We start from the raw sequence: 20,032 nt of genomic DNA on the forward strand, positions 1-20,032 counted from the left end.
ATCAAATAAAATGCTTAAAATTAAAATAAATAAACCCTTATTACTATCTCAGTGTAAAGCCACTCATCCACTTGAGCATCCTCATCTCTGCAGCACTTAATTTTGTGCTTCACTTTTAATAGTCAATATTATACGTATAAAATATTATAGGTCTCACGACTATCTTATAAACTTTCCCTTATGTTTGAGGGGTATTTTTCTATCATACAACAGGCCCGATGTATTTCTCCACTTCAACCATCTAACTTGAATTTTATTAATAATATCCCTCATCTATTTCACCATAGCTTTGAACAATAGGCCTGAGATATCTAAAATGTGCACTCTTTTTGAAGACATGATCACACAATGTCACAATCCCACAACTAGATCAACTGCTACTAAAATTACACCATGATAATTAAGTATTGGATCTCCTCAAAAGAAAATCTTTAGACTCTAAGGTTAATCTCCATAATTCAAGTCTTTCTTCAACTCCCTCTATAATCTTATCAACAAAAAGAATATCATCAGCAAAAAGCATACACCAAGATACATCCTCTAGCAAATGTCTAGTAAAAACATTCATCGCTAAAGCAAATATTCAATTGGATACACCAAGGTACATCCTCCATGGCTACAATACTCAATTTGAGAGATTTGAAGATGAAGAGCATATTTTGGCCAATGGTCAGGGTGATGAAAAAGATTATGATGTTGATAATGATCATGATGAAGAGGGGACTATTTTGGTTTACAATGATGGCAATTAAGAGGATGACTACTTCAGTTTTTAATTTAAGTATGAAATTTATATATATACTATTTCTTATGTTTAATCATAAATATTCCCTTGAGAATATATATGATCACTTCCCTTTATGAAAGCCTAAGCTCAAATGCTTTCTTTTTGTCCTCATATCACATATTCATGCAACCATGATAGTTTCAAGTACCAATTTATCTATTTTATTTGTAATGATAATATGATTTCCTTTTGTTAGCCTTCATGTATGTTACATATAAACAGTTTTTTATTCTACTTAACAGATATTGTCTTTCTTAGGGATGTTTTACTCCTAAGTGGTTGATTACCAATAAATAATTTATGATTTTTTTAATAATTAAAGTTAATTATAAAATAGCATGTGCTACACTATGCATCATCAATTCACGAGAAACATGGGCTACAGTGCGTTGTTGGTTATGGATAATCATGCATAGTTCAATTATCAATATATTAAAATCCTAGGAAAAACAAATACTAAAATACAAATTACCTTAGTAAGAAAAATATAAAACGTAGTTTGATGGATCAACTACAGAGCAAATTGGTTGTTTTTAATACCCAAAGATTATGACCGAATCTCCATCTCTCATTGTTTTCTAAAGCAGTTGTCTAGTATAAAATTTTCTAGTTCAAATATTTTTTACTAAAAAACTGCTTTAGAAAGCAATAAGACAGCTATCCCATACGAGACCATAAGCTTTAATATTCAAACACTCAGTGATAAGAACTAAAAACAAAGTTCTCCAATAGAAGAGAAAGCTAGAGAGTGAAAATAAGAAAACCATGAAATGTTCAATCAGTAAAATTAGCAACGTCCAGAATTTATGTACCACATTGAGTGGCCACACAATGCATGCATAGAAAGCCAACTCCACACCCACTGCGATGGGGCTTGCACCCCAACAAGCCAACTCAATTTCATTAAATAAACAGTAAAATAATATTGAAGATTAAAATCTTTGTAATTTGCATTTAACTCCTTGCCAATGAAATATCCCTACTGAGTGGCCGTAAACAAAAATAAAGATGACATATTATGATAGGTTGTTTCCCCTCAAATTTAATCACAGTTACAGTACAATGAAAGAAAAACAATGATTAAAATGACTAGCTCAGCAAGCCTCTCATTACACAAATTATGTTCACGAATGGGTACCAAATTTCCCAAACTGTGACCATAAAACCTTTAAATTCAAAAGATCTTAATCTGTTTCATTTGATTCAGCAAAAATGTGCATAAAAAATAGGTGACTTTACACTTGCTGATATGCATCTGGCTAACAACCTGCCAATGGTTTCAATCTAGAAAACAGATGAATAGTTCTATGGTACCTTTCATTAAGCTGATCATCACGTAGAGGGGATCTACTCCGACTACGTCTTCTCTTGACACTGTCCCTAAACAGAAAAGTTTAATTAGACTGCGAGACATTAAAACTTGTTAACTGTAGAAATATTCCTGGTTTCAATTACCAACATGAAGCTGCAAACCTGCTCTTGTGTGCCCGGGAATGAGGACTTGAACTCTTTCTAGAACTTTGTGATGACCTAAATCGACAATCTCTACCATGATGGCGACGCGAACCACACTCCCGGCATCTAGTATCACGGTTCGACGACCTGTTTCTTATTCCACCCAATGATCTTTGAGACATCTCTACACGCCATCCATGTTTTCCTAAGAACACAAACAAATATGCAAAGATCTAACAAAAGAGCCACTAGGCATGAGCTAAGATGGTGTCTTACACATCAAGAATGGCATATTAATAATTGATAATGCCAACGTCACTTGAGGCCCAAGCCAGATTACAGATGCTATACTATTTTTTAATTAAACCTGTTAACATGAAGTGCATCTATAGGTGCGAAGAATGACAAACCAAGAAAGGAAGGCATGCCTCACCAGGATATCAGATAGAGGCAGAGGAGCAAGCTACGGAGAGGAAATGGGAAGTGGAAAAGGAAGCAGCCAGAGACCAGGTTGGAGGAGGGGGATGGCATCTGCACAGGGCTAAAGGGCCAATCAGAAGAGGAAGTAGGGAGCGTCGAGGAGGTGGTCAGCAGCCGCACAGGAAGGATGGGTGCACATTGATGACAGAGAAGGCACAGGGCACAGCAAGGCCTGAGAAGTGTAGAATTTGGAAATAAATAAATATTATAATATGGCAAACACACAGGCAACTGTCAGAAAAACAAAAACCATGTGGGTAGCTACATAAATGACAAATGGAACAGATATTTAGGCTAGGCCATATTGGTTTTCACATTATGGTGTAGGCATGGCAAAGCTTTCACAAGGCCCAATTTTTATTATTGAAGCACAGACCACCAGGGCTTTACCATGACCAAACTGAAACCAAAAAATGGACCAGCTAGAACCAGACATCCGCAGTCTCATAATAAGCAGCATAAAGTAAATGTGACTAGTCATCATGATGATTAACAGGTGTTAAGAAAAACAGGAAGATTTCCCTACTAATAACACGAAACTATATGAACACTTTCAGTTAGGACAAGTAAAAACAATTACAAAGTTGAAGGAGAGCTTGCTGAAAGCTGAGGCATCATTCCAAGCTAGCTAAAAATACAAAGCAAGATTCTTGATAATCCGTTTCCTTAGACCTACACTGTCAAGTATTTCTACTACAGCGATCATTTAGAAAAAGTTAAATAAGATTATTAAAAGTTGCAATATATTTTTAGGCAATGCTTCACATTTCTTTTGGAAACAACAGGGGATAGTAGATATTCCAGAAGAGAAATAAGAAAAACTAAAAATAAAACAGAGACACAGATTTGAAAGTGCCCAAACAATGTAATATTTTGATGATAAACAAAATTTTAAATGAGCTACGTAAGTGCTCTTACCATCTAAAGCAGCAATAGCATCATGCGCTTCCTGACGACTATCAAATTCAACAAAAGCATAACCTGGTGGATTCCTCGCTATCCATATACTAAGGTAACATATGAAAGAAAAACCAGTATTAGCACTCAGGATAAAGGCCGAATCCATATAACATATTACCAGAAAAAAATTGATGATAACAGTCTGATCATTCAATAGATTAATCATGGCTATATATAAGGTCAGATTAATGATTCTTTCTCCATTCGCCACTACTGAATGTTGCATGGGGTATTAAGTCTGCACAAGTTATTTTCCAAGTTCTAATCCAGTTATCTTCAATCTACCGCTTTCCTTCTTATGCCTTTACATTAACTCTATCTCCTATCCTTATTAATGCATGTTTTGTTTCCTTTTTGTGGATGCTCAAATCACCATATTATACTTCCTATAACCTCATTTTTACAATATCACTCATTTGACTCAACAGGAGGTTAGGGAGGCTCCTAACATGGTGACAGTGTAGGGCTTCCATTTCTGATCCATCCGGTCATGTTTTATTTGATTCTAGAGCTAGTCATTCTTTTTTGTCAGAAATATTTTTTAATAGCTTGAGTTTATTTCCTATTCACTTATTACCTGAATTGTGTGTTATATATCCCTATGGGAGATTTCTTAGTTGTTAACCAAGTTTGTGTCTATGAGATTGAGATCTCAGACAGGATGTTAGAATCAAGATTGATTTCGAATTTAACATTATTTTGGGGAAGTAATATGCTCATCCGATATAGATATAGGGGACATCTCACAGATGATTGTTCAGCCTTGCGTTTATAAGAATGCTTAAAATTTTTATGATAAAAGTACAAGTCTAGTTGATCAAATTAAGTCTAGTAAGACAGATGGATTACAAGTGAATGATTAGGGCGCTGTGAATTGTGGAGCTCAACTGTAAGTCCCCGCCAGTAGTATGAAAAGAGACATTCTATATGAGGCTCACTAGTTTGGATATACAATTTACCAAGGTAGTAGTATAGTAAGATGTATTGTGATTTAATATTAATGTTATAGTGGTATTGGTTGAAACGTAATATGGTAGAGTTTATTTCAAAGTGTGAAAATGTAAAATAGCAATGAAAAGCACTAGAGACCCAATAATTTATTGCAGTCATTATCTATTTCAGAGTAGAAATGGAAAGATATCATAAACAATTTTGCCATGAGTTTCCCGAGATCAAGACAAGGTCATGATATTGTTTGGGTTGCGATTGGGAGATTGACAAAGTTAATCCATTTTCTCTCGATGAGATAGACAGACAACGGAGAAGTTAGACCACTTATATGTGTAGGAGATTATCAAGTTGCATGCCCAAAGGTTACTACCAAATTTTTTGCTTTAGTCATGGATGTTCTCACTAGACATTTGCAAGAGGATGTACCTTGGTGTATGCTTTTTGCTGATGATATTCTTCTTGTTGATAAGACTAGAGAGGGAGTTGAAGGTAAACTTGAATTATGTAGGTCAACCTTAGAGTCTAAAGGTTTTCGCTTGAGTAGATCTAAAACGGAATATATGGAGTGTAATTTTGGTATTAATAGACCTAGTGAGGGGATTGTGACTTTGGGCGATCAAGTCATTAATAAGAGTACACGTTTTAGATATCTTGGATCTATTGTTCAGAGTAATGGTGAAATAGATGGGGATATTATCAGCAGAATTCAAGTTGGATGGTTGAAGTGGAGGAATGCATCGGGCTTGTTATGCGATAGAAATGTACCCCTCAAACTTAAGGAAAAGTTCTATAAGATGGTAGTGAGGCCTGCAATGCTTTATGGTGCCGAATGTTGGCCATTAAAAGAGAAGCATAATACTAAGTTAAGTGTGGCAGAGATGAGGATGCTCAGGTGGATGAGTGGCTTTACCCTTAGAGATAGGATACGAAATGAGCATATACGTGAAAAGGTTGGAGTAGCTCCAGTAGAAGATAAAATTAGAGAGAGTCGCCTTAGATGGTTTGGTCACATAAAACGGCGGCCTTCCGATGACCCGGTTAGGAGAGTAGAGGTATTAGATTTGACTTATGTTAAGAAAGGTAGGGGTAGACCTAAAAAGACTTGGTTAGAAAATATTAAGAATGACCTTTCTTTATTAGATTTAAACGAGAATTTGACTTTTAATAGGACACAATGGAGAAAAAGGATTCATGTAGCCGACCCCACGTAATGGGATAAAGGCGTGATGTTGTTGTTGTTGTTGTTGTTGTTTTTCATCCTCAAACAGATGATCAATCTGAGAGAACTATTAAGGTATTAGAAAGTCTATTAAGGTTATATGTATTAAATTTTGGAACTTTGGGAAAATCAAATTCCTATGATTGAATTTGGTTATAATAATAATTTTCAATCAAGTCTTAGTATGGTACCATATGAGTCACTATATGGTAGGAAGAGGAGACAGATAGGCCCTAATCTAGTAGATGATGCTACCGAGAAAATCAGACTGATCAAGAAAAAATTGGAAGTAGCTCAGAATATACAGAGGAAATATTATGATTAGAAGTATTAGGCTGTAAAATTTTAAGTAGGAGATTTTATATTTCCAAAAATTCAATCTTTTGAAAGGGGCAATCATATTTGGTACAGAAGGAAAGCTAAGTCCAAAGTATATTAGACCTTTCGAGTTGATTGGTAAAGTTGAAAAATATGCCTAAAGGTTGTTGTTACCATATCATCTACCCGATGAACATGATGTGTTCCATGTGTCTATATTAAGAAAGTGGGTTTCTAATCTAAAACAAAAGATTCCTGAAGAAGTGGAAGAACGTCATCTAATTTATAGAGAAGAGCCCAAACTTATTATGACCTATGATGTGAGACAATTAAGGAATGAGCAAATTGTTATGGTCAAAACTCAGTGAAAACATACATTACAGATAAAGGTCACTTGGAAGAAAGAGGCAAAGATGAGACAACTCTACCGAAATATGTTCTAACTAATAGCTCATGGAGAAATGTCGAAGATAATATTTTCAAAGGAGGGGGGTATATAATATCCATTACTATAGTACGTCAGTACACAGTCTAGCTGTAATGACCTGAAATGAATCTGGTAAGATTTATTGGTCTATTTAAGTGTTTATGGATATAAGTAAATTTTATTTAAGTAGAAAACTTAGAAATGAAAACAATGTCGTTGCCATATCCCAAGTCCTAGATGAGAAAAATGGAGGGTTGCGTTAGGTAGTTGACAGCCAGTGTAAAATTGTCGAATAATAATGACATGAATCCTTTAAAAAATTTTGTTAATGCTAGGGCGTCCCCTGTAAGCGACGTGCTGTATGGCCTGAATGCAGTGACAAGTGTGCAAGGCAGCGCCCGGGTGCAGTGTTAAATAGGCAAGGGTTCCCACATCAAGAATGGATGTGGCTAAAGAAGCTAGTCCATAAAACAAAAAAAACATGAAACTAAAATTAGGATAGGAACTTGAAATATAGATTCTCTTACAAGAAAATTAATGAAATTAATAAATATTATGATCCATATGAAGTTAAATATTTTGTGCATTCAAGAAACTAAATGGGTTGGAGAAAAGGCTAAGAAGGTTGATAGTTTAGGTTTTAAATTTTGATATTCGGGTAGGACTCGTATTAGAAATGGTGTATGCGTTATTATAGATAAGAGTTTGAAGGATAATGTTATAAAAATTAATAGAATTGGAGAAAAAATTATATTTTTAAATATTTTTGTTGATGCTAAGATTGTTAATATTATAAGTGCTTATGTTCCTCAAGTAGGTTTGGATATGAGTTATAAATTAAATTTTTGGAATGACTTAGAAGAATTAATACAAAAGATACCTCTTGAAGAAAGAGTTTTTATTGGAGGAGATTTAAATGGACATGTTGGTAGAGAAGTGATTTTAAAAGTATTCATGGTGACCATGGGTTTGGAACGACAAATGAAGGTGACAAGATCATATTATATTTTTGTTTAACTTATGATTTTTAATTGTTAATATCTTATTTAGGAAAAGGAATGAGCATCTCATCACATATAAAATAGATATATTACAATTCAAATTGATTATTTTCTTATAAGAAAATTAGATCGTTTAGATTGCAAAGATTGTAAAGTTATTTCGACTTCCGAGTGAAAATTTATGTACCCAACATCGATTATTAGTTTTAGACTTTAAAATAAAGGGGCAAAAAATAAAAAATAAAGTAAAACGATATTCTAGGATTACATGGGGGCATTTAAAGAATATTAATAAAAATATTTTTGAGAGTAAGATTTTAGATCTTCAGATTTTGTCTATGCATGAGGATGTTAATGTTATGTCGGAAAAAGTGGCTAATGATATTAAGAATATTGTAAAAGATGTGCTTAGAGTATCAAAGGGAAGAGCTCCTAATAGTAAAAATAGTTGGTGGTGGAACTCAAATGTGTAAGAAAAGATTTAAAAAAAGAAGATTTTTTATAAAAATGAGTTTATCTTTAAAAATTCTGATAATTAAAAAAGTTATAAAGAGGCTCATAAGGATTCTAAGAAAGTAATTTGTGATGTAAAGACCTTAGCTTTTAGTGATTTATATAATAGATAAGATACTAAGGAGGGAGAACGATATATGTATAAGTTAGACAAACAAAGAGATAGGAGTAATAAGGATTTAGTTCAAGTGAAGTGTATTAAGGATGAAGATCAAAAAATACTTTTCTTAGAAGATAATATTCAACAAAGGTGGATGAGATATTTTACTAAATTTTTAATGAAAATTGTGAAAATAAGAATGACTGTAATGACCTTAGCACCTTAAATGAAAATGAAGATTTTTGTTTTTATCGACGTATTAGTAAAACCGAAGTTAGAGAGGCTTTAAGGAAAATGAAGGGTGGAAAAACTATTGGACCTGATGATATTCCAAAAGAGGTGTGTAAATACTTAAGAGATGAACGAATTTCTTGTCTTACTAAACTTTTAATACTATTTTGAAGACTAAAAAGATGTCAGATGAGTGGATAATGAGTGTGTTAATTCCTATTTTTAAGAATAAAGGCGATACACAAGATTGTGCGAATTATAGAGGAATTAAGTTAATGTGTCATACTTCAAAAACTATGGGAGCGAGTTATGGAGCATAGGTTACATCGTGATACTAATGTTTCTCAAAATCAATTTGGATTCATGCCGGGTAGGTCGACTATGGAAGCCATACATTTATTAAGAGGTTTAATAAAGAAAGATAGAGAAAATAAGGAGGATCTACATATGATAGTTATTGATTTAGAAAAAGCATATGATAATGTTCCAAGAGAAGTGCTATGGAGAGTACTTGAAAAGAAAGGAGTTAATAAATCTTATATTCAAATCATTAAAGATATGTATGCAAGAGCTATTACTTGTGTTCAAACACAAGGTGGTTTGACCAAGTATTTCCCTATTTCGATTGGGTTACATCAAGGATCAGCCTTAAGCCCATATTTTTTGCTTTAGTCATGAATGTTCTCACTAGACATTTGCAAGAGGATGTACCTTGGTGTATGCTTTTTATTGATGATATTCTTCTTCTTGATAAGACTAGAGAGAGAGTTGAAGGTAAACTTGAATTATGGAGGTCAACCTTAGAGTCTAAAGGTTTTCGCTTGAGTAGATCTAAAACGAAATATATTGAGTGCAATTTTAGTAGTAATAGACCTAGTAAGGGGATTGTGACTTTGGACGATCAGTCATTAATAAGAGTACATGTTTTAGATATCTTGAATCTTTTGTTCAGAGTGATGGTGAAATAGATGAGGATATTATCGGCAGAATTCAAGTTGGATGGTAGAACTGGAGGAATGCATCGGGCTTGTTGTGTGATAGAAAAGTATCCCTCAAACATAAGGAAAATTTATATAAGACGGTGGTGAGGCCGGCAATGCTTTATGGTGCCGAATTTTGGCCATTAAAAGAGAAGCATAATACTAAGTTAAGTGTAGCAGAGATGAGGATGCTTAGGTGGATGAGTGGCTTTACCTTAGAGATAAGATACGAAATGAGCATATACGTGAAAAAGTTGGAGTAGCTCAAGTAGAAGATAAGATTAGAGAGAGTCGCCTTAGATGGTTTGGTCACATAAAATGGCGGCCTTCCGATGACCCGGTTAGGAAAGTAGAGGTATTAGATTTGAATTATTTTAAGAAAGGTAGGGGCAGATCTAAAAAGACTTGGTTAGAAAATATTAGAAATGACCTTTATTTATTATATTTAAACGAGAATTTGACTTTTAATAGGATACAATGGAGAAAAAAGATTCATGTAGCCGACCCCACGTAGTGGGACAAAGGCTTGATGTTGTTGTTGTAGTAGAAAACTTATAAATGAAATATTTTCAGGCATGCTGTGGTGTTAAACTCTCTGTTTGAATGAATAAAATTTTAGTCTTTAAGAGCACTACGGTGCTTCCTACTCTATTTGTTGGGGAGCACTGTGATGCTGAAGTCCTAGTTTATAAAAAATTCCTAGAAAACAATTTTCTTTTAGAGTGCAATGGCGTTGAGGAGGGCAGCATCATGGCACTGAACTTTCATTCTTCTATGTAAATATCTAAAAGCATTAAACCAATCCCCTCAATCATTAAAAACACTGAGAGAGGAGCCAAAGAGGTTAAAACATAAAGAGAAAGGAACGAAAAGAAGAAGCTAGGGTTTGAAAGCCAGGGAGCAAAATTTGTTTATCGGGCTAGTTGAAATAATTGTTCGTCTCGAAGTAGATTTTTGTTACCCTACTTCAATTTTCAGCTTGGGTACTTTAGAAACAAATTATAGGGTTTATTTAATTTAAATAAGTATGAAAAATCTTCCACTGTGTAACTTTCGGTATGTCGTACAATAGAAAATTTTGAACATTTTAACAGGAAAAACTCAAAAATTTTATCAGGTAACTTTCAATGTATTATTTTTTATGTCTTACTAATTATGTTTGTGTTAATAAAAAGTGTTATAATATGATAAAGCCACAAAACAATGTTTTAAATAATATTTATGAATAATTTTATATTTTGTCAACATTGAGTATGTGTGCAAGTATAAGGTTGTAATACATATGAGTATTATGTGTATTCTTATATTATGTTAATATTACTTTTATATGTTGAAATTGTTAATATATTGTTCTTACATACTTAAAATGTTAATGTTGCTGGCTATATATATTGAAAATACCAATTTTCATGTACTATTGATTAATACTGTTATTTTCATGTTCATATGCTTGAAATGCCAGATGAAAGGGGAGAATAGTGGTGAATGAGGCAGATGTAAAAATATGGTGGATGTTTATATATAATACAAGTGAAGTTATAGGAGCCTTCACATTCGTGTATATGTATATGCTCATATACTCCATCCATCTTGAATCGATGCAAGGTCATCAAGTGGAGATATAAGTGACAATGGAGTTATAAAGGGAATCAAAATATATACAATTTCTCCATCTATCTTGTACATATGTGAGATGACCAAGCAGAAATATAAATGAAAGTAGAACTATAAGAAGACATTAAGAAACATGAATATTATGTTATGTTATATGTGATGTTTATGTTCTAATATCATGTTCAGTGAAATGATTATGTTATGCAACTATATCAATGTGATATTGTGAAATATTATCCCCATTTTGAAGCTCTATTCAATTGATGCCTACGTTGTTACTATTATATGTGCATATCCATAATATCTATTTAATGTTGAGATAAAGAAGTTAAATATACTATAGATTGCAATCATTGGGATAGTCCACTTGTACATATAATCTATTATTCATGTGTTGTAAACTTATATAAAAATTATTTCTTATATAATTGCACTGAATTAAGTAGTAATAGCTTGTGGATGACCTACTGAGCAACTGGTTAGCTCACCTTATGTATTTGCAAATGTTTTCAAGAAAAGATAACGCCCCCATTGAGTTGATTGGGTTAATAGAGGCTGTTGATCATATTGGACTTCAAGGCTAGGTATATTCAGTATATATTTGCATCTTTTTGTCAGTAATGAATACATTCTGTTTCGACAAAATAAAAATGAAAATATGCTTATGTATATTACTCTTTTGAAAAGTTGTTTGATTAATTTATTTGTTCATCTCCACATATATTGAATATTTATAAAATGACTCTCTAGAATATATTGTGGAAAAGTAAAAAGTAGGAAGATTTCTTCCAAATTAGGTCTTGGGATATCATAAGTCTACTGTTATAACCAATGATGCACCAACACGGACATGGCGACACAAACACAACATGACACGGACACAAGACACGGCTATAATTGAAAATATAGGACATGAGTACGGCACGGACACAACATTATAATTTTTAAATATTATAAATTTTAAATTGTGTATAGAAATTAATATAGCATCATATTAGAAATGACAAACAATAACAAATCAATATCATAATTACTTATCTAGCTTATGATATAAAACAGATAAACATAAAATGTCTACCACAAAAATATAAGCAAAAACTATTTAGTACAACATCAACATTCAGCAACACATTAAATATTTCATACATTATAGTCTCAAACTATATTTGAATGAGTTTTATGCTTCAAACTTGTTAATAGTCCTATGCTAAATGTGTTCATGTATTCAAAATGGTGTGCGTTTAAGGTTTTTCATTCCATGCTTATGTAAAAGAAGTAATGAATTTATTAATAAATTGCTAACAAAATGGTGATAAACTACTAACAACTTGTTAACAAATATAATAGCATGAACTCGAATAAACTCAAGAAAATAAAGAAATCTAAACGCATGAAACAAAATTTCAAGGTAACGGTTCCACCATAACCCTAAACATAGGAAAAAACTGAAGTTTTACCTTTGGCAGAGATCAAGAGAGAGTGAGTGATTGATAATCAAGGTCATGCATAGACCTAATGTTGTTGACATAGGTCTTTGTATGCACTGAGCTAGAGTTATTAGGAAAATTAATACAATCGGTCTTGTTGGCCTCTTCTACTCGCGAAAATAATGAAGAGGACGAAAATGAAGGAGTAATGACCTCACCTACTCGAGTATTAGGCTCCTTCAGCCTTGCCTGCTTCCGTATTAGAATCCTTCGACCTCGCTTGCTCGCAAATTAGCCTCATCTGATTCTCCTACTTGTTAAATAAAAAATACAACGCTCGCGTAAACCCTAGCCTGCTCACTTGCAAAAATGAAGAATATGAAGAGATATGACATGCGCTACTTAGAATGGGCTCAATATATTATTTAAAATTTATAATAATTAAATATTACGAGACACGTATCCGACACACGTGCCCGTTTCAATTTCATTATTATTTTAATTGGACACATTTCGACCGTATCTGAATGTGTCCCAACCGTGTTGAGGTACGTGTCCAACACTGCATACCTTCATAAGGTGTGTCAGTGCATCATAGGTTATAACCATGACATGATATAACCCATCTGGATGCAACATATTGTATTGGGTTGGATTGTGATACTTGCTTCCCTACTTTTGGTTGTCTACTAGGTCCTACCACTACTATTTCAAAGTTAAATTCTTGCAATATTTTTAAGTTATCTTTTTTACTAATATAGCATCACAATTATATATATCATGTATTTTGGTCAAAAATAACTATATGCATTTAAAGCTAGTGTAATTTTACTCATATGCTAATCTATATGTTGAACTAAAGATCCAATTTAAGGAAAAATCATCCCATAATATAATTAGAAAGATAGATTTGCTAGTATTTCATTTATAATGGTCCATCTGAGTAGTTTTTCATAGTTTTTTTTTCGTGCAACAATTATTATTCTGTTTGGCTATAACATTCTTATTGTTATTTAGATATGTGATAAGAAGCAACTTTTAAAAAACATTCAACCATTGATTTAAGATCGGATTGCCTAGATTATAAATACTAAATGCTAATCCCTAATTTCGTATTTTAATTTCTTTCTCCAACTCTCTACTCTCATTCTCGTCCCAATCCTCGTCTGCGAACATGACCTGCGAGCCGCAAGCATTTTCATCAGTCCTCACCGGCCACCGTAGCTTCTTGTCGGCGTCAGCCTTGTTTCTCCTCCTACGATCTACAACAGCCTCCTCCTCTTTGAAGCAAGATTTTTTTCTCACAAGAAATTAAAATTGGTTATTTTAGATTAAAGAGCTTTTCAATTTTGTTTCATAAATTATTTTAGAATGTTCATGACTTCATATTCATTTCATTATATAGTGCATTACATTCTTTGTAGGGTTGTTTGCAAAAATTTTGAGAAACTCAAATTTTTTTGGTTTATTTTTGGGTGGCAAAATAGGTTAATTCATTTATGCTTATGTTTTAACGGCCAAAACAACTCTAGCCTATTTCTAATTAAGTCATTGGATATTGTTATGATATGAGGAAAAAGAATTGGATGTCTTCTTTCACTTAATAATATTGTCTATTTTTTGGCAATTATAATAATTTTTTAAATATTTATTTATTTTTTAATAAATTTATTCATATTTTATGCTTCATAATTGCTTACAACAACAACATCAAGCCTTTATCCCACTATATGGGATCGGCTACATGAATCTTTTTTTCTCCATTGTGTCTATTAAGGATCTATTCATCTAAATTTAATAAAGAAAGGTCATTTCTAATATTTTCTAACCAAGTCTATTTAGGTCTACCTTTACCTTTCTTAATATAAGTCAAATCTAATACATCTACGTTCTTAACCAGGTCATCGAAAGGCCGTCGTTTTATGTGACCAAATCATCTAAAGCAAATCTCTCTAATACTATGTTGCACTGATACACCTATTTATGAAGGCATGTTGTATCAGATATACCGATACATGGATACGTCTCTGATACGGCATCGATACGTGTTGGATACGGCAAAGTCATATCTAATTAAAATACTATTTAATTTTAAAAGGACAAGCATATCCGATATGCGTGTACGTTGTAAAACAAATAATAATAATAATAATAATAATAATAATAAGATGTGTTGTATTTACTTCCGCGCCAGCATGCAAGGTTCTCTCATTTCCGAGATGCATTTGGGTCTCTTGATGATATGGGAATATTAGAAATTGCTAATATTTTATTTGATGAGCCTGAATTAGAAGCTATGATATTTATTGAAGATGATATAGAAGTTCAAAGACAAACCACTGAAGAAGCTAATCATATCATTCCTTCTATTGAATATTTGAAACTTCGTGACAATTTAATTTTATACTTTTGTTATTGTACTAGACATTTAATGCTTACTTTTTGTCACGACCCGGCCCGAATACTCTATTTAACAAGGCAGGAACTGAAAGTCTGACGATATTACAATTTCATCACTTAAAAAAAACACATTAACATAAACTTCTCAACAACTGAAGAGCCATTAATCACAAAAAAAACTTTAATCAATCTAGAATCAAACTAAACATTTTCATCAGTTATTTTACCTATTGTCATTTGCACGTCATCTTCTATAGAAGAATTCTTCTCTTTCATCCAGTTTCTACTCAACACAAGGGTGTTTTGCATTTTCTTCCATAAAGAGCCTCATAAGGTGTCATTCTAATATTAGATAAAAAATTATTATTGTATGCAAATTCAATCAACGGTATGTGAGTCTCCCAATTTCCTCCAAAATATAAAACAAATAATCTCAAAAAAATCCTCTAAAGTCTGAATTGTTCTTTCTGATTACCCATCTGTCTGAGGATGAAATGATGTACTGAAAGTCAATCGTGTGCCCATAGCTTCTTGAATTTTTTTTCACAATTTAGAAGTGAAACGAGTATTTATGTCTGAAACTATAGATTTTGAAATTCCATGCAATCTCACAATTTCATCAACATATAGTTTTGTCAGCTTCTCCACTGAATATGTCTGCCTGATTGATAAGAAATGAGCTGATTTGGTTAATCTGTCAATAACAACCCATATAGCATCTATACTCTGCCTTAACCTGGGTAATCCAATCACAAAATTCATTGCAATGTCCTCCCATTTCCACTCAGTTATAGGTAAGGGTTGTAGTTGACCACTTGGCTTTTGATGTTCTGCTTTGATCATCTTACAGAGAATACATTTTGTTACAAATTCTGCAACATTTCTCTTTAGTCCTGACCACCAAAATAACTCTCGCAATTCCTGATACATCTTTGCACTGTCTGGATGAATTTCATATGTTGAGAGGTGAGCTTCCTGCAATATCTCTTCTCTTAAGCTTCCAACATTTGGAATACAAATCATGTCTTTATACTTTAATAATCATTCTCCATCCATAACAAAGTTTTCTAATTGTCCTGCTTGCACTTTCTTTATGATGTCCTGAAATTTTTCATCTTGAGGCAATGTATTAAGCACTTAATTCTTCAAAGTAGATTGAATAAGCAGCTGATTTCAGAATATAACTTTAGTCTCTTTCTGATTGACCACTGAAATCTCTAACTTTTCCATATCTTTGATTATCTGCTCATGCTTGGTGATTAACCAATTTGCATTTCCAAGAGTTTTTCTGCTAAGTGCATCTGCAACCACATTTTTCTTTTTAGGATGATACTGTATGTCCAAGTCATAATCCTTAATGAGCTCTAACCACCTTCTTTGTCTAAAATTAAGTTTTTTTATTGAAAATGTATTTGAGACTCTTATGGTCTGTAGACACTTCGCATCGGGCCCCATATCGGTAATGTCTCCATATTTTGAGTGGAAAAACTACAGCTGTCAATTCTAAATCATGAGTGTGATAGTTCCTTTCATGAATTTTTAGTTTCCTTGAAGCATAAACCAACACTCTACCATGCTACATCAATACACATCCAAGTCCTCTTAATGAAGCATCACAAAAAATTTGGAACCCTTCTGAATCTGATGGAAATGTCAAAATCGGGGCAGCCATTAAATATTTTTTAAATTTTTGGAAAACTCCTTCACACTGATCACTCCATTCAAATTTCACTGCTTTTTGTATTAATCTGGATAACGGCATTGTAATATGAGATAATCTCTCTACAAATCTTTTAAAATAACCAGCAAGACCCAGAAAACTCCTCACCTCTGAAACTGTCGTTGGCCTTAGCCAATCAGTAATAGCTTGAATTTTATTCTAATCAATTGAAATACCTTCACCGCTGATCACATGTACAAGGAAAGTTACAATGTTCAACCAAAATTCACACTTTGAAAATTTAGCATATAACTAGTTCTCATTAAGTGTTTGCAACACAGCCTGCAAATGACTAGAATGATTTTCTTCATCTCTTGAATAAATCAGGATATCATCAATAACCACGATTACAAATATGTCCAGAAATGGCTTAAAAATTATATTCATCAAATCTATAAATACAGCTAGTGTATTTGTCACTCCAAAATGCATCACTACAAACTCATAGTGATCATATCTGGTTTTGAAAGCTATCTTTGTTATATCTCCCTCCTTAATCCGTGGTTGATGGTATCCAGATCTCAAATCTATCTTAGAGAACACTGTAGCTCCTTCCAGTTGGTCAAAAAGATCATCTATTCTGGGCAAATGATATTTATTCTTAACTGTAAGCTTATTCAATTCTCTGTAATCTATGCACATTCTAAAGCTTCCATCTTTCTTCTTTATAAACAGTATTGGAGCTCCCCATGATGAGGAACTTGGTCTGATAAACCCCTTATCTAGCAATTCTTGTAACTGACTTTTTAGCTCCTGTAACTCTTTGACTATCATCCAGTAAGGTGCCCTTGCAGCAAGTTCTGAATTCGGTATCAACTCAATAGTAAAATCTTTTTCTCTTTCTGATGGTAATCCTGACAAATCTTCCAAAAATACTTATAGATATTCTTTGATTACATGTATATCTTTCAATTCTTTAATTTCCTTATTTGTATCCTTTACTTGAGCAAGAAAATACTGACATCCCTTGGATACAAATTTGTATGCTTTCATATACCATTCCCAAAATTATGTCAAACTCTCGTAATGGCAAAACATTTACTGTTACTTCAAATTCCTTTTCATTTATTTTGAAAGTCACTTGACAAATACCATTTACATTCATAATAGATTCATTTGGCATTAAAACTTCCAAAATTACACTTGTCTCATAAATATCCAGCCCAACTGATTTAACAAATTTCTCTGAAATGAAAGAGCGCGAAGCTCCTGTATCAAAAAGAATCTATACAGGCTTTCCTTGCATCATTATCATACCTGTAATTACTTCAGGTGAATTCCCCAAGCCCTTCGTGAGAATTCGGTCATCCGCCCTCTGTCTGTTTCGCGCAAAACGCACAGTACCGACCCCTATTTGGGGTCGCGGCTGTTAATAGACCGGTTGGCCGGTTCGGTTGAACCGGCCACCCAACCGACTATTACACTTTTATTTTGATATTATAAGCTACAAGGCTACAAATGATGTTGCTTTCTTTTTTTTTTTGTAATTTCAAATATTATGCTTTGATTTGCTTTCTTAATTTTATGTACGATTTATAAATTATAATGTTGTGTCCGCGTCGTACCCATATCCTATATTTTTTAGAATTGACGTGTCCCGTAATTCAGCCACCGACCATTAATCCAACAGTTTAAAATCTTCCTGGATGAGCTATTGCTATTTCCCTATCTTTGTTCAACATAACCTCTTCCAATTTAGCCAACTTCATGCCTCAAAATATGCAGAGAATGGAAGAAAGATAAATTAACTAATAATCAATCAATATTAAAGATAAGTTGATCTTACGAGAATATTATGCAATGACTAAGCAGGTGGAGCTTGTAAGACTACTTCCATGACGAAACAGTAACATAGAATTTCTCCCATTTCAAAGATTAAGGCTTCATTTGGGACTTACTATTTTCTAAAGCAAATTTTTAGTATAAAAATTTCTTGAATCAAAAATTTTTGTATGAGAAAACTGCTCTAAAAACTAATAAGAAAGTTGTCTCAAACGAAGCCTACAATAACAACTTGTTTTTAGCCCCCCAACATCTCTAAAATATGTTGCCGACATTGCTACAAAATTATCCTAAAGAACTTTGGTACAGCTCCACTCTTTATCACTGTGATGCCTGCTAGAACAAAAGAGTATCTAAGGTTACTTATTTTAAATGGAAACTCATTATAAGAGCATTGATGCAAGAAGATGACGAGCTACAGGATGTCTAAAATCTCCTTTCTTAAATGATAAGCTATTTACTAAAACGGGATGATTTCAATGGGGATAACATGCTACACCATCATACAAAACCTGGGAAAGGAAAATAAACCTTTTCCAAACTTAAATTGTGACGATTCACCCAATCAGATTTCAACCAAACCACATTCCAGACTATTGTTCAATTCTAACAGTTTAAAACTTAAATAAATCAGACACAGGTAGCTGCAGGTTTAAAACAGCTTATCTCAATCAATCATATTTCTTTCGCCAGAATCATGCTAATAAATTATATTTCAAAAGCTATAATTCCCTCCTTCCCCCCTTTCCGAAATTGCAGCTGCATATACTAAATCCACGGATTCCACAACACATAACGCCTCCCCATTTCCCGCGCACACAAACCGCAATCCAACCCTTAAAACGGCACTGTGACTCCAGGGATAAACCCTAAAGAAACACTTCCAGAATCCACGGACGAAATTGACAGGTCAGATATCAAGTCTCCAAAGAAATAATGGAGTACATGAACAACCAGAGGATTGTAGAAGAAAGGAGACTTCCAGTCAAAAAATGACAACCTTCTAACAAGTCCGTATGTTCGAAACTCGTTCGAAAGCTCCAATTCTCTGATTCTAGAGCTCAAGTTCCCAACGTAGATCTTCCACATCTCTGCCAAGAAAAATGAGCAAGGTGAATCGGGCAGGGATCGACGGAGCGGTACTCCGGTCGTCCGCTCTTTCAGATTTTCGTTTTCCGTAATCACCGTGTATGAAGCAATGATTTGTTTAGCCAATTGGTTCCACGAAATAGGCCCGATGAATTGTTGATCGGAATCAGCGCTGAGAAGGGGCCGTTTGGCTCGGCGTTATTTAGATAATTTTGCACCTTTATCTAATAATATAATATTATTTTATTTGCTGCCGCTTAATAAAATTTAATAATTAACAATTTCAGCGTTGTAATCCTAAATTAGGGTGTCAATTCGGATCAACCGGTTGGGTTCGGGTCCAACCTGAGTTGACCCAAGCATAAACGGTTTGATCCGAACACGACCCGTTTAGCTTGACGGGTCAGGAAATACAACCCAGACCTGACACATTCTGGTTGTCGGGTTGACCCAACCTGACCTGCGAACCCGAACCGATCTGGATTTCCTGAACCCGAGCTTTCGCATGTTGAGTTGGGCTGCGTAGGGCTTGGGCCTGGGCGAACGCATGTGATGGCCGGCGGGGTGAGTCATGTGCG

The 20,032-nt window shown here is 33.7% G+C and overlaps 1 protein-coding gene across 2 annotated transcripts; it reads right to left on the reverse strand.

Moving 5' to 3' along the window:
- Positions 1-1,995: 1,995 nt before the first annotated feature.
- On the reverse strand, positions 1,996-19,631 carry LOC110091981 (serine/arginine-rich splicing factor RSZ23). Of its 2 annotated transcripts, none has more exons than XM_020816310.2 (4): positions 19,366-19,631; positions 3,641-3,729; positions 2,261-2,447; positions 1,996-2,161 (listed from the first exon to the last, which is right to left on the reverse strand). In XM_020816310.2, the coding sequence occupies exons 1-4, from the start codon at positions 19,452-19,454 to the stop codon at positions 2,047-2,049; spliced, it is 480 nt and encodes a 159-aa protein (XP_020671969.1). In that variant the 5' UTR covers positions 19,455-19,631; the 3' UTR covers positions 1,996-2,046. The 2 variants fall into 2 exon arrangements, with proteins under 2 accessions (XP_020671969.1, XP_020671967.1); XM_020816308.2 differs by having other exon boundaries at positions 2,012-2,167; positions 19,366-19,629.
- Between the last annotated feature and the right edge of the window lie 401 nt (positions 19,632-20,032).

The sequence above is a fragment of the Dendrobium catenatum genome, unplaced genomic scaffold, assembly GCF_001605985.2.
Source record: "Dendrobium catenatum unplaced genomic scaffold, ASM160598v2 fragScaff_scaffold_294, whole genome shotgun sequence".
In the NCBI taxonomy this organism is placed as follows: Eukaryota; Viridiplantae; Streptophyta; class Magnoliopsida; order Asparagales; family Orchidaceae; genus Dendrobium; species Dendrobium catenatum.

Coding starts and splice junctions, on each gene's coding strand:
- LOC110091981 (XM_020816308.2), bottom strand. CDS start 19,454: ATGTGGAAGATCTACGTTGGGAACTTGAGCTCTAGAATCAGAGAATTG. Junction 3,730..19,365: donor ACATACGGACTTGTTAGAAG/GTTGTCATTTTT, acceptor ATGTTACCTTAG/TATATGGATAGCGAGGAATC. Junction 2,168..2,260: donor TCCCGGGCACACAAGAGCAG/GTTTGCAGCTTC, acceptor TTTTCTGTTTAG/GGACAGTGTCAAGAGAAGAC.